The sequence below is a fragment of the Vulpes vulpes genome, chromosome X, assembly GCF_048418805.1.
Source record: "Vulpes vulpes isolate BD-2025 chromosome X, VulVul3, whole genome shotgun sequence".
NCBI lineage: Eukaryota > Metazoa > Chordata > Mammalia > Carnivora > Canidae > Vulpes > Vulpes vulpes.
Window position 1 is genome coordinate 56,809,236 of NC_132796.1, and position 14,370 is coordinate 56,823,605.

A 14,370-nucleotide genomic window follows, 5' to 3' on the forward strand; every position below is an offset into this window, starting at 1 on the left:
AGTAGTTTTTATTTTTTTATTTTTTATTTTTATTTTTTTAAAAATATTTTATTTATTTATTAGAGAGACAGAGAGAGAGAGAGAGAGAGAGAGAGAGGGGCAGAGACACAGGCAGAGGGAGAAGCAGACTCCATGCAGGGAGCCCAACACGACACTTGATCCCAGGACTCCAGGATCACGCCTTGGGCTGAAGGCAGGTGCCAAACTGCTATGCCACACAGGCTGCTCTGCTTTTTTCACTTAGCAAAAACATCTTAAAGATTGTGCCATAAAAAAAAAAAAAAGATTGTGCCATATCAGCATATAGAGCTGAATCTTTATTTCAATTTGAGACTTTCTTCATTTGCTAACTTTTGCTATGACAAATGATAGAGCTTTGAACATTGTGTTTTTCAAACACTGTATTAGAGTAAAACCGGCATTTTGCTTAATATAATTTCTAGGTGGTAATCATCCATCCATGAAGATGTAGAGTCAATTATTCGATTATTCGAAGAGGGTTAGGTTTCTGATTTAGTTGAACTTTATCCCAAATTTCAAAAAAAGGTCAAATTCAATATAAAAAACTAGCAGTGGAGGAATGGTATGGATAGAGAGTTTCATTATTTCCTTGTATGGTTTTATATTTAAATATTTCATAGTGAATAACTATGCATTAGTTATAATTTTTGAACAAAATGATAATATATTAGCAATGAAAATTTTGCTAATGCACTCAGTTTACAGATTAGTGTATGAAAAAACAATGCTACAACTTAAAAAATTATAAAATTTGGTTTTTGAATTTTTTTCGTAAAATAGAAACTTTAATCAATTTTAACAAATGTATCACACCTAATGTAATACATTAAGCAATAATAGGGGATATTGTAAAGGAATAGTTTTATGGGAAATCTGTACTGTCCAATATTCTTTTTTTCCTGCTTTTTATGTAAATTCTGGTTAGTTAACATACAGTGTATTATTACTTTCAGGTGTATAGTATAGTAATTCAGCACTTCCATACAACATTTGGTGCTAATCCCAACAAGTCCACTCCTTAATCATCATCAACTATTTAAACCATCCTCCCACCCACCTCCCTCTGGTAGCCATTATGTTTATTTTTCATAGTTAAGAGTCTGTTTCCTGTTTTGCCTCTCTCTCTGTCTCTTTTTTTAAAAACTTTATTTATTCATGAGAGACACACAGAGAGAGGCAGAGACACAGGCAGAGGGAGAAGCAGGCTCCATGCAGGGAGCCCGACATGGGACTCGATCCCGGGTCTTCAGGATGAGGCCCTGGGCTGAAGGCGGCGCTAAAGCATTGAGCCACTGGGGCTGCCCTCTCTCTGTCTCTGTCTCTGTCTCTTTTTTTCCTCTTTGCTCATTTGTTTTGTTTCTGAAATTCCACATATGAGTAAAATCATATGGTTTTTATCATTTCCTGACTGACTTACTTCACTTAGCATAATACTCTCTAGCTCCATCCATATTGTTGTAAATGGCAAGATTTCATTTTTTATGGCTGAGTGATATTCCATTGTTCCATATTTTTTTAATCCATTCATCAGATAGTGGACACTTAAGCTATTTCTGTAATTTAGCTAGTACAGATTATGCTGCTGTAAGCATCAGGGTATATGAATCCCTTTGAATTAATATTTTTGTATTGTTTGGGTAAATACTTAGCAGTGCAATTGCTGGGTCATAGGGTAATTCTATTTTTAACTTTTTGAGGAATCTCTGTACTATTTTCCTGAGTGGCTGCACCAGTTTGGATTCCCACCAACAATGCAGGAGATTTCCCCTTTCTCCACATCCTCGCCAACAGCTGTTGTTTCTTGTATTATTGATTTTAGCCATTCTGACAGGTGTAAGGTGATATCTCACTGTAGTTTTGATTTGCATTTTTTCTGATGATCACTGATCTTGAAGCATCGTTTCATGTGTCTATTGGCCATTTGTATGTCTTCTTTGGAAAAATGTCTATTCATGTCTTCTGCCCATTTTTCATTTGGATTTTTTTTTGGTGTTGAGTTTGATAAGTTCTTTATATATTTTGCATCCTAACCCTTTATTGGATGTATTATCTGCAAATATCTTCTCCCGTTTGGTAGGTTGCCTTTCTGTTTTGTTGGTTTATTTCCTTTGCTATGTAAAAGCTTCTCATTCTGGTGTAATCCCAATAGTTGATTTTTGTTTTTCTTTCCCTTGCCTTATGAGACATATCTAGAAAAATGTTGCAATGGATGATGTCAGAGAAATTACTGCCTGTGTTCTTTTCTAAGATTTTTATGATTTCAGGTCACACATTTAGGTCTTTAATCCATTTTGAGCTTATTTTTCTGTATGGTGTTAGAAAGTGATCGAGTTTAATTCTTTTATATGTTGTTGTCCAGTTTTCCTGGCACCATTTATTGAAGAGACTGTCTCTTTCTCATTGTATATTCTTGCCTCCTTTGTCATAGACTCAGTGACCATATAAGCATAGGTTTATTTATGGGTTTTGTATTCTGTTCCATTGATCTTTGTGTCTATTTTTGTGCTAGTACTGAACAGTTTATATTAATGACTTTTAGTTTTCAGTACCCTATATTGAAGCATCAAAGTAGAGTGTCGCTTGATTAATATTGTTTTCAACAAATAATAATAGAATTTGTATTATAAAATGTGTAATTTATATCAGGTTCCTCCTATATATTTTATGTTTATTTATTCATTCATTCATTTTTAAATATTTTATTTAAATTAAATTTGCCAAGTTCAAAAAGGGTGTTGCCTGTGTTCACGAGGCGGACACTTGACGGGATGAGCACTGGGTGTTTTTCTGTATGTTGGTAAATTGAACACCAATAAAAATTAATTAAAAAAAATAAATTAAATTTGCCAACATACAGTAGAACACCCAGTGTCTCCTACGTTTTATTTATTCATTTATTTATTTATTGGAGTTCGATTTGCCAACATATAGTATAACACCCAATGCACATCCCGCCAAGTACCCCCCCATTCCCTGTCACCCAGTCACCCCATCCCCCCGCCCACCTCTCCTTCCACTACCCCTTGTTCATTTCCCAGAGTTAGGAGTCTTTCATGTTTTGTCGCCCTCTCTAATTTTTCCCACTCATTTTCTCTCCTTTCCCCTATAATCCTTTTCACTATTTTTTATATTCCCCATATGAGTGAAACCATATAATGTTTGTCCTCTGATTGACTTACTTCACTCAGCATAATACCCTCCAGTTTCATCCACGTCGAAGCAAATGGTGGAAACCTCACTTTCAAAATAAAAATGTTACCCTTTCTTGCATGGGCCTTCAGGTTTCATTACTGTCAGCTGAAGACCCCTGGTGAAGAGTTGCAAATGGTCATGAGAGGAGAGGAGTCTGTATAACCTGCTTCTGTGAGGTGGGGAGGTGGTGGGCAATCACGGAGCCCATGGGGAGCCAGGCTTGGGACAGGGCAGAAGAAGTTTCCCCTCAGGGCTGTGGATATGTCAGGCCACACTACGGGGACTCATGATGGAGGACACCATGCATGACTAGTGTCTCCTATGTATTTTAAATAATTTTTAGTTGAGTCAAAACTATTTGTGGTTGGTGAATCAAATATATTAGAAATTCAAGATAACTGATGAATCATTTCACTTTAATGACTTTGGTCTATATAAAATGACCGAATCCTTTCAAGGTCTGAAAAACCTCTGATTACTTTTATGTTGAGTTGTTATGAAAATGTAAGAAAGTAAAAAAAAAAAAAAAAAAAAGAAAATGTAAGAAAGTAAGCTTTAGACTGGTCTCTTAGGAAAATGAAGTCCTTTAAGTTAGGGTAACTTGTCCAAAGTTCTAGCTTTCATCCTACTTGAGAGCAAATTATATAGAAATCACATGCAGATAAAGTATACTGTGCTTGAATTTCATGTTTTAAACATTTCAGTAAAGAATACCATACTCATTAAAATAATGGATCTTTACAATTCCTGTGGGCATTTAGCACCCCTTTACTCCACTGTTAATGCTATGAGGCCACAGAGTATCTTTGATTTCTTTTCTTTTCTTCTCTTCCACTTCTACCTTCATCTAAATACAGCGAATAGTCTTCCTCTTTTTGTCCTTCCTACAAGTCACATTCATAATTTGTAGCCTGTTACATGTTTATTTTTAGAGGAACTGTTGATTTAATGGAAAAATAGTTCTTATGAAAATAGAAAAAACAGCATTGGTTCTTTTTTTGTTTTATTTAAATTCAATTAGCCAACATATAGAACATCATTAGTTTCAGATATAGAGTTCAGTATTCATCAGTTGCATATAACACCCAGTGCTTATCACATCACATGCCCTCCTTAATGCCCATCACCCAGTTACCCCATCCCCCCAATGACCTCCCCTCCAGCAACCTTCAATTTCTTTCCCATAGTTAAGAGTCTCATGGTTTGTCTCCCTGTCTGATTTCTTTCCATTCCGTTTTTCCCTTCCTTTCCCTATCATCCTCTGCACTGTTTCTTATATTCTTCATATGAGAGAAACTATATAATTGTCTTTCTCTGATTGACTTATTTAATTTCTCAGCATAATACTCAGTTCCATCCATGTTGATGTAAGTGGTAAGATCTTATCCTCCTGATGGTTGAGTAATACTCCATTGTATGTGTGTATATATGTCACATCTTTATCTACTCATCTGTTTTTTTCCCCACTCATCTGTTAATGGACATCTCCGTTCTTTCCAAAGTTTGGCTATTGTGGACATTGCTGCTATAAACATTGGGGTTCAGGTGCCCCTTTGGATCACTACATTTGTATATTTGGGGTAAATTCCTAGTAGTGTAATTAACAGCATTGGCTCTTAATGAAAGATTGAGAGAACAAGACAGGCTGATGAAACTTTGGAATAACGTGGTAAATAGGTGGAGGTGATATCTGTTGGTAGGGTTAATGTGAAAGGGTTAAGCTGACCCAGAATCATATTGCTACCAGCAGTTTCTGGGCTCACCATTGTATCCTAGCAGCTAGCACAGTGCCAGGCACATAATAAGCACCTAGTAAATATTTGTTGAATAAATAAATGTTATTTTAAGCTTCCTGCCTAACGATTTGGTATCTAGAACAGTATTGTGATAATCACTATATGAATTTCCTCTTAAAAGAAACAGAGGTGCTGCTTGTTTTTGTTTCCTTTGAGACTTTAGGCTTGAAAAGTCTTTTTGATATCTAACTCTTCTATGACTTTTTGATATCTAACTCTTAGATATCTAACATTCAGAGGAAAAGTTAAGTGACGTTACTCAAAAGGGGAACATTTTTGTTTGTGCTAAGGGTGGTTGGCCAGCTTTAAAGCACACAAATAGAAGTTACTAAATGAGGAAATGTTTTTAGTCTACAGCATGAAAACAACATAGGGTAATATAACTTTTTAATGTAGTATTTTATATACTTAGTTTCCTTATCTCCTTATGTCTATTATAATTAGAATATAAGCTAATGCAGTAGAAATTACAGCAAACCATGTAGTGAGAAAGTGGGTTTGCTTATATAGTCAGTTTTAAGAATAGTTTCTCATTGGGCATGTTGGTAAATTAGCATTTTTTGAGGGGGTGGAAATTATTTGAAACCAGATCTTTTTAAAAAGATATGATATAGGGTTTCCTGGGTGGCTCAGCGGTTTAGCGCCTGCCTTTGGTCCAGGGCATGATCCTGGAATCCTGGGATTGAGTCCCACATTGGGCTCCCTCCATGGAGCCTGCTTGTGTCTCTGCCTCTCTCTCTCTTTCTCTCTCTCTCTCTCTCTCTCTCATGAATAAATAAATAAATAAAATCTTTAAAAAACCATATAATGTGTATTTAAACATAAAGAGAAAAATTCCCACCCTTTTAAAAAAGTTTGGTACTTTATCATAAAATATACTAGAGCCTGAAGCAGTATGGTCCAATGCAATGTACTACAATGATGGAAACGTTCTATATAGACCCAGTACCATATGGCAGCCACTTAGCTACATTGGCCATTGAACACTTGAAATTTAGCTAATACAACTAATGAGTTTTTTAATCTTAATTTTTTTGTTTAAAACCATTATCATACAGTAAAATTGACTTCTTTGGTATACAGTTCTATTATTTTTTTTTTTTAGTTCGGTGAATTTTAACACATGTACATAGATTCATTTCACTATCACCACAACCATGACACTATAGTCCCCTGTGCTGCCCCTCCTTCCCTACCCCTCATCTGTTCACTATCTTCTTCCTTAGCTTGAAAGTTTAAATTTTTTTAAGATTTTATTTATTTATTCATGAGAGACACAGAGAGGCAGAGACACAGGCAGAGGGAGGAAAAGCAGGCTCCATGTAGGAGCCCGATGTGGGACTTGATCTTGTTCCGGGATCACATCCCGAGCCAAAGGCAGATGCCCAACTGCTGAGCCACCCAGGTGTCCCAAATGTTTAAATTTTTTTTAAAGACTTTATTTATTTGAGAGAGAGAGAGAGAGCAGGCATGAGTTGGGAGGAGGGGTAAAGGGAGAGGGAAAAGCAGACTTCCCACTGAGCAGGAAGCCCAACTTGGGGCTCAATCCCAGGACCCTGAGATCATGACCTGAGCAAAAGGCGGGTGCTTAACCAACTGAGCTACCCAGGTGCCCCTGAATGTTTACATTTTTATTTATGTATTCATGAGACACACAGAGAGAAGCAGAGACATAGGCAGACTGTTGTGGTACTGCAGGGAGCCTGATGCGGGACTTGATCCCTGTACCCTGGGATCACAACCTGAGCCAAAGGCAGATGCTCAACCACTGAGCCACCCAGGCATCCCTATTTTTGACACTTTAAAGTGAGATTTCCTACTCTCAGTTACTTTTTTTTTTTAAAGTAGACTCCACACCCAGCATGGAGCCTAATATGGGGCTTCAACTCATGATCCTGAGATGAAGACCCAAGCCAAGATCAAGAGTCAGACACTTAACTGACTGAGCCACCCAGGCGCCCTGACTCTTAATTATTTTTAATTATATTTTTGGGTTGCTTTTATTTATAGAACAAAGGTTTTCACCAGGAATCCAAAATGATAGTATTAATAATAATAATGCCCATATTTTGACTGCTTTTAGAACATTAATACCCTCTTGCCTCTCAAAATCAATGAATCTAAAACTAAATTTGTCATCTTTCTTTTCCCTCCACTTTTAACTTCCTCCAGTTTTCCTTTTAACGTCCTCCAGTTTTCCTCCTCTCTCTCTGATAATAGTTAATGACAACACCATCTATTGGCCCAAACCATAAACATATAAGTCATCGTAATCATCTCCTCTATTCTCTATAATCTCCTTACTAGTTCTTGCCCTTGCAAATGCACCAAATATATGTTGGAAATGCCCCCTTTTTCTTCCCCAGTGTTCATGCCTTAATATCCATCTTCTCTGTATCAGTATTACAATTGCAGTAGTCTCTTAACTGATCTTCCATCCTGTCACTCCATTCCACCCACACACATCTTCTATAGTGTCTCCAAAATGATTCTTCTCTAAAATGCTAAAACAATCATGTCATTCCCTTGTGTAACTTTTTCATAGCTCCCTATTACAAACCATTATTGGCATAAAAGGGGCCCCATAATAAATTAGTTGCCTAATTCTTTTGCTTATGATCTTTATCTACTTTTTCCATTTGTCTAGAATTCCTCCCTCATGCATCCTTGCTGATTTCTGTTTGTCCTTTTACATGAAGATCTCCCCTAAGGGAGATAATAAAAGGCTCCCCTAAGGAGCCTTTTCTGAACCATATTCCCGGGATGAATACATGTCTGTTTTCTGTATTTTCTTTTCTAGTTTTGTTCCCTGTGACTGTGTCACGCTCAGCTTTGTGTCTTGAGAATCCTGGTTCCTGGCACATATAATAAGTGCTCGGTAAATATTAGTTGTTCAGTGTTTAGCTTTAACTCACTGCTGCAAAGAACTACTTTTTATTTACTCATATGATCCTTATAACAACCCTAGAAGACTATAGGGCATATTTCCCCATTTTTCAGATGTCATAATTAATGAGTGTGGTTGGCTAATAAGTGGAGAATTTTTAAAAAGATTTTTATTTATTTGAGGGAGACAGAGAGTGAGAGAGAGCACAAGCAGGAGGAGAGGCAGAGGGAGAGGGGGAAGCAGACTCCCCACTGAGCAGGGAGCCTGACATGGGGCTCGATCCCAGGACCCTGTGATCATGACCTGAGCCAAAGGCAGATGCTCTACCAACTGAGCCACCCAGGTGCCCGAAGTGGAGAATTTTTTATGGAACTCAAATCTTCTGACTCCCAGCCCAGGAGTTGTGTGTTTGTACATATGTGTTTGTGTGTATGACTATATCATTAACTTTTGTAAGCTGTCAGCCAAAGATATGCAATGCAGTCATGGTAGTAGTAAAATTATATAGTAGCTCAGCTTTAGGAATCCAGTCATTATTTTTATCATTGAATCAGGCAAAACAATAAACATATTCTTATTTTGAATAAAAGTAATATTAGGCTGTAGTAACTTAGAAAGTTATAGGAATATATGCTACAAAATCTTACAGTACTACCTTTAATCATAAACTAGCATGTTTATATCTTTTCTTCCAAAGTTATCTTAATTGAACATCTTAAAATTTAAACTTCATATCACCTTTTATATTCTGCAACTGATCCTGTTTTTTTTATTATCTTTTGAATTGGTAGAGTGTGAAGTATTGGAATAATTTGTGAAAGGAGATGGTAAGAAGGAGTTTATACTCTGTTGTGAAATTCTAGGGTGTGTTTGTCGATGTGTATGTTTCAAGTGCACAATTAGTACTTGAGTCACATACACCTACATATAATTTTATAATTCCTATAAGTACAGGAAACATTTTCTGTTTCTTTCCAAAGAGAATAGTAAAGAAGAGAACTAATAGAGAAACTCCCAGGTTGAATTATTTGTTGCATTCTTCTTGAATGTGATATGATGATTGCAATTTTTTAAGTTCTAGGCCATGAAATGTAATTAAACGGACTTTTGAAATTTTCTTCCAAAAGGTTTCACTGGAAGAAAAAAATGCAACTATTATTTATGACCCTAAACTACAGACTCCAAAGACCCTACTGGAAGCTATTGATGACATGGGCTTTGATGCTGTTCTCCACAATCCTAATCCTCTCCCTGTTTTAACTGATACTGTGTTTCTGACTGTTGCTGGTTCACTGGCTCTGCCATGGGATCATATCCAAAACACATTGCTCAAGACCAAGGGTGTGACAGACATTAAAATTTCTCCTCAGCAAAGAACTATAGTGGTGACATTAATCCCTTCTATAGTGAATGCCAATCAGATAATAGAGCTGCTTCCAGATCTCAGTTTAGATATTAGAACTCTGGAGAAAAAATCAGGAACCTGTGAAGATTACAGTATGGCTCAAGCAGGTGAAGTCATGCTGAAGATGAAAATTGAAGGGATGACCTGCCATTCATGCACCAGCACCATTGAAGGAAAAATTGGGAAGCTGCAAGGTGTTCAGCGAATTAAAGGTAATATATCTTGTGTTATTTTTTTAATTGTCTTGTGAGCTTAGTTTTCTGTTTTGGTCTTTGAGGTTTTTACTTTACCTGAGCATGGATTTTGGCCCCAGTGGACTAGAATACTTACTGTTTCATTGAAGTCTGGGTACAATGTGGGTATTCACAGGGTTGATGTGGGTAAAGTTAATGATTATAATGGAAAATTACATGAGTATTAAACAAGTAAAAAAGTAGCTTGAGTGGCAGTTCATGGAGTTCAGGTTTTTTTTTTTAAGATTTTATTTATTTATTCATGAGAGAGAGAGAGAGAGGCAGAGACACAGGCAGAGGGAGAAGCAGGCTCCATGCAGGGAGCCCAACATGGGACTCGATCCCGGGACTCCAAGGATCACGCCCTGGGCAGGCACTAAACCACTGAGCCACCCAGGCATCCCTGGATTTCAGGGTTTTTATTGCAACATGCATGTGGTCCTCTCTACCTCTAATGCATTTCTATTCAGGCATGTGGAAACTTGGAGACTATAGATATAGTGGTCATAGTTTTTGCTTTTTTTCCAGTCTGTTGTCAATAACATTTTCTGAAAAGAACTGAAATATCTTAAAGGATGATGATAACAAAGACAGAGAAACAATTGTGTGTGGTATTGATATAATATTTCTCTTTTTATTAACTAGTCTCCCTGGACAACCAAGAAGCTACTATTGTTTATCAACCTCATCTTATAACAATAGAGGAAATAAAAAAGCAGATTGAAGCTGTGGGCTTTCCAGCCTTCGTCAAAAAACAGCCCAAGTACCTGAAATTGGGAGCTATTGATATAGAACGCCTAAAGAATACACCAGTCAAATCCTCAGAAGGATCTCAGCAAAGGAGTCCATCTTATACCAGTGATTCAACAGTCACTTTCATTATAGATGGCATGCATTGTAAATCATGTGTGTTAAATATTGAAAGTGCTTTATCTACACTCCAATATGTAAGCAGCATAGTAGTTTCTTTAGAGAATAGATCTGCCATAGTAAAGTACGATGCAAGCTTAGTCACTCCAGAAACCTTGAGAAAAGCAATAGAGGCCATATCACCAGGACAATACAGAGTTAGTATTGCTAGTGAAGTTGAGAGTACCTCAAACTCTCCCTCCAGCTCACCTCTTCAAAAGATTCCTTTGAACATAGTTAGCCATCCTCTGACTCAAGAAACTGTAATAAACATTGATGGCATGACTTGTAATTCTTGTGTGCAGTCTATTGAGGGTGTCATATCAAAAAAGGAAGGTGTAAAATCCATACGAGTATCTCTTGCAAATGGCAATGGGACTGTTGAGTATGATCCTCTACTAACCTCTCCAGAAACCTTGAGAGAAGCAATAGAAGACATGGGATTTGATGCTGCCTTGTCAGGTAATTATCACTTTTTTCTCAGATTCCTCTAATGTTTTGTATTTCCTATTTTGGATTCTTTGGCTTTCATCAATAATAAGTGAGTAATAGGCACTGCAATTCAAGTTTTTTGAAGTAAGTCCTCTAGAGGTAGTCAGCAACGCATACAAAGATGCATAAGGATGTTTGCATAATTATCTGTAATATTTAAAAACTAGAAACATTAAATCATGATATGTCCATATGATGAAATGTTATAAAACTATAAAAAATGACAGTATTTTAATACTGATACTTAATGCCACAGGAAAGTGTCTGAGATATTTTGTTAAATGAAAAAAAAGCTAAAAATCTTTATATTCAGTATGATCGAAATTTTATAAACACATATATAAGGATTTATGCCATGTGTATATTGTTTATGTATATAAGTGAATAAAATTCCTGGCAGGACATGAACTAAAATTTTAACAGTGGTTATTATATTGAGTAGTAGGATAAAGGTGATATTTATTTCCATTGTACTTTCTTTCCTATGTATTTTGTTTTTTGTGACAAGGATATATGTATACATGTATTATTAGAGAAGCAAATGCTATTTTGAAAAGAAAAAAGGTAGATATAAATAATAGAATTTAAACTTAGTTTCAAATTTAGACATTCAAATGAAACTGACTCTAGAACTGCCTAAAAGTCTATTTCCTGATAGCTCTTGAACTGAAACCAAAAATGAATATTCAATGAATTTGCCTATGTGAACTTGTTATTTTGAACTAGAATTGAACCTAGGCTTGAATTAAATTGGAAATGCTCTAATGAAATTTCTTGCTGTAAATAAAATAGAAAAACAATATAACTAATTTCCAGATAATGTTATTAACTTTTGCTATTCTGATCAGAATGAAGGATATTAAATAGCTATATTCTTTTTTCAAGCTCACTAAAACTGAGAAGCATAAAAAATTATATCAAACACATGCTCAAATTATTGTGGTAGATAAACGTCATTGGAAGAGGACCCAGAAACATACTAAATATTCTTACTTTTCATATTCATGACAAATGGTGGAAATCATAGAATTCTCACTTTTTAATGTAAACATGTAGTTTACATTCCATAAAATTTACCCTTTTAAAGTATACAATCCAGTAGTTCTTAATATATTCAGAGTTTTGCAGCCGTTACCACTATCTAATTTTATGGTGTTTTCATCACCCCAGAAGAAACTATACTCATTAGCAGTCACTCCTCATTTCCCCCACTCCTCCCCTAGCCCTTGTTATTTACTGTTCAACGTTTTAAAGATTTTATTTATTTATTCACGACACACACACACACACACAGAGAGAGAGAGAGAGAGGGAGAGAGAGAGAGAGAGAGAGAGGCAGAGACACAGGTAGAGGGAGAAGCAGGCTCCATGCAGGGAGCCCGATGTGGGACTCAATCCTGGGACTCCAGGATCATGCCCTGGGCCAAAGGCGGGCGCTAAACCGCTTGAGTCACCAAGGGATCCCCCTACTGTTCAATTTTTTATCTTTATGAATTTGACAATTCTAGGTACCATATAAGTGGAGCCATAGGATATTTGTTCATTTGTGTCTAACTTCTTTCATTTAGTATATTGTTTTCAAGGTACACAAATGTTTATCTTATGTTTGTAACATATATCAATATTTCATTTCTTTTTATTGCTAAATAGTATATATAATATATATATGAATGTCTAAATTTAAAACTACAGTTAATATATACGTATATATATAAATATATAAATATGTGTATTTATATACCTTGTTTTGTTTCCCCATCAGTTCATGGAAATTTGGGTTGTTTCCACTTTTTTTTAATGAATAATGCTGCTAAGGACATTTGTGTATGAGTTTTTACATGAATATATATTTTTTTCTCTTGAGTGTATACCTAGGGTTGTAATTTCTGGGTCACAGGGTGAATGTTTAACTTTTTCAGGAATTTCCATACATTTCCAAAGTGGCTGAACCACTTCACACTGTCACCTAGAATTCTGACTTTAATAAAGAAAAATCTCAAAAGACCAAAGTTTTTGTGCTCTAAAAAAGAGACACATAATTCCTTATTAGAAAATTCAAATAGAATACTGAAATGTTAAAGAGCCTCCGGTACTAAAAGTCTGAACAAAGTACCTGGGAGATCCCTAATTGCAAAAGAAAATAATTATGAAACCAGAAGAAAATTTTTAGTTGGAAATACTGAAGTAAAACTGTATCAGGAAGCCATAAAAAATGAATAAAATTGGTTTCAGCAAAATTTAGTTGTATCTATCATTCCTTACAATTTTTAATACTTTATTTATTTAGAGAGTGTGAGCAGAGAGGAGAGGCAGAAGGAGAGGGAGAAGTTGGAGTGGAGCTTAACACGGGGCTCAGTCTCACAACCCTGAGATTATGACCTGAGTGGAAATCAAGAGTCAGGTGCTTAACCAAATGAGCCACCCAGGTGCCCCCATTGCTTATAATTTTTAAAATTTTCAAAATGACAATATTTGAAACTGATTCACATTTTGCTAACTCATAATGTTGAATTATTCTTCAGAGTTTATATTAAAATAATTTGGCATACATGATGCATAATGGACACCACATAAATTAGTTTACCTTAATAATCAGACAAGTTACTTACACTGTGATATTCCTGTGCTTCTTAAATTAGGAACTCAAATCATATCAACTTATACCACATATAGTATAAAAGTGATATACTTTTAAAAAATAAAATCTAATATCTGGCATTATTGTAAGTAGGAACCTTACAGACTTTCAGATTGGACCCCCAAATTAGAATTTATCCTATTGGGATGCCTGGGTGGATCAGCAGTTGAGCGCCTGCCCTCGGCCCAGGGCGTGATCCTGGAGTCCTGAGGTCAAGTCTCACATTGGACTCCCTGCATGGAGCCTGCTTCTCTTTCTGCCTATGTCTCTGCCTCTCTCTGTGTCTCTCATGAATAAATAAATAAAATCTTCAAAAAAAAAAAGGGATTTATCCTATTCATTTGAGTCTGTATTTTTGCAGCTTAAAGTATTGTTCACAGATCAGCAGTAGCAGCGCCATCACTGGGAGCTTCTTAGAACTATACTCTCTGACTCACTCCATACTCATTAACTAAAAATCTACATTTTATTTTTTTTAATAAGCTCTCCAGGTAATTCATATGCACATTAAAGTTTGAGAAGCACTGGCGTAAATAATTTGCCACAGTGACCTCCATAAATAAACTCTCTGAATTAAATCTATATTAACACTGTTCATTTAATGTAATGATAATATTAAATAATATAAGATGGCATTTAAGAGTTTCTATATAACAGATGTGAGCAGAGTAAAAGTAAATTTCCAACTACCTCCTATGGCTTCAAATATGTAATATTTTAGCAATAGGAGAAATTTTGGTCAGACTAATAAGTGGAATTCAGGAGTACTTGATAGTCTCTTGTACCATGTCTATCATC

General features: G+C 35.8%; 1 protein-coding gene across 7 annotated transcripts in view; it reads left to right on the top strand.

Moving 5' to 3' along the window:
- ATP7A (ATPase copper transporting alpha) overlaps positions 1 to 14,370 on the top strand; it is a 162,613-nt gene that overhangs the window by 77,871 nt on the left and 70,372 nt on the right. For all 7 annotated transcript variants that reach the window (XM_025985014.2, XM_072743331.1, XM_072743332.1 and 4 more), the window contains 2 exons: positions 9,024 to 9,513; positions 10,180 to 10,905. In XM_025985014.2, coding sequence (XP_025840799.1) covers positions 9,024 to 9,513; positions 10,180 to 10,905 — 1,216 coding nt within the window. The remainder of the gene's footprint in view (positions 1 to 9,023; positions 9,514 to 10,179; positions 10,906 to 14,370) is intronic.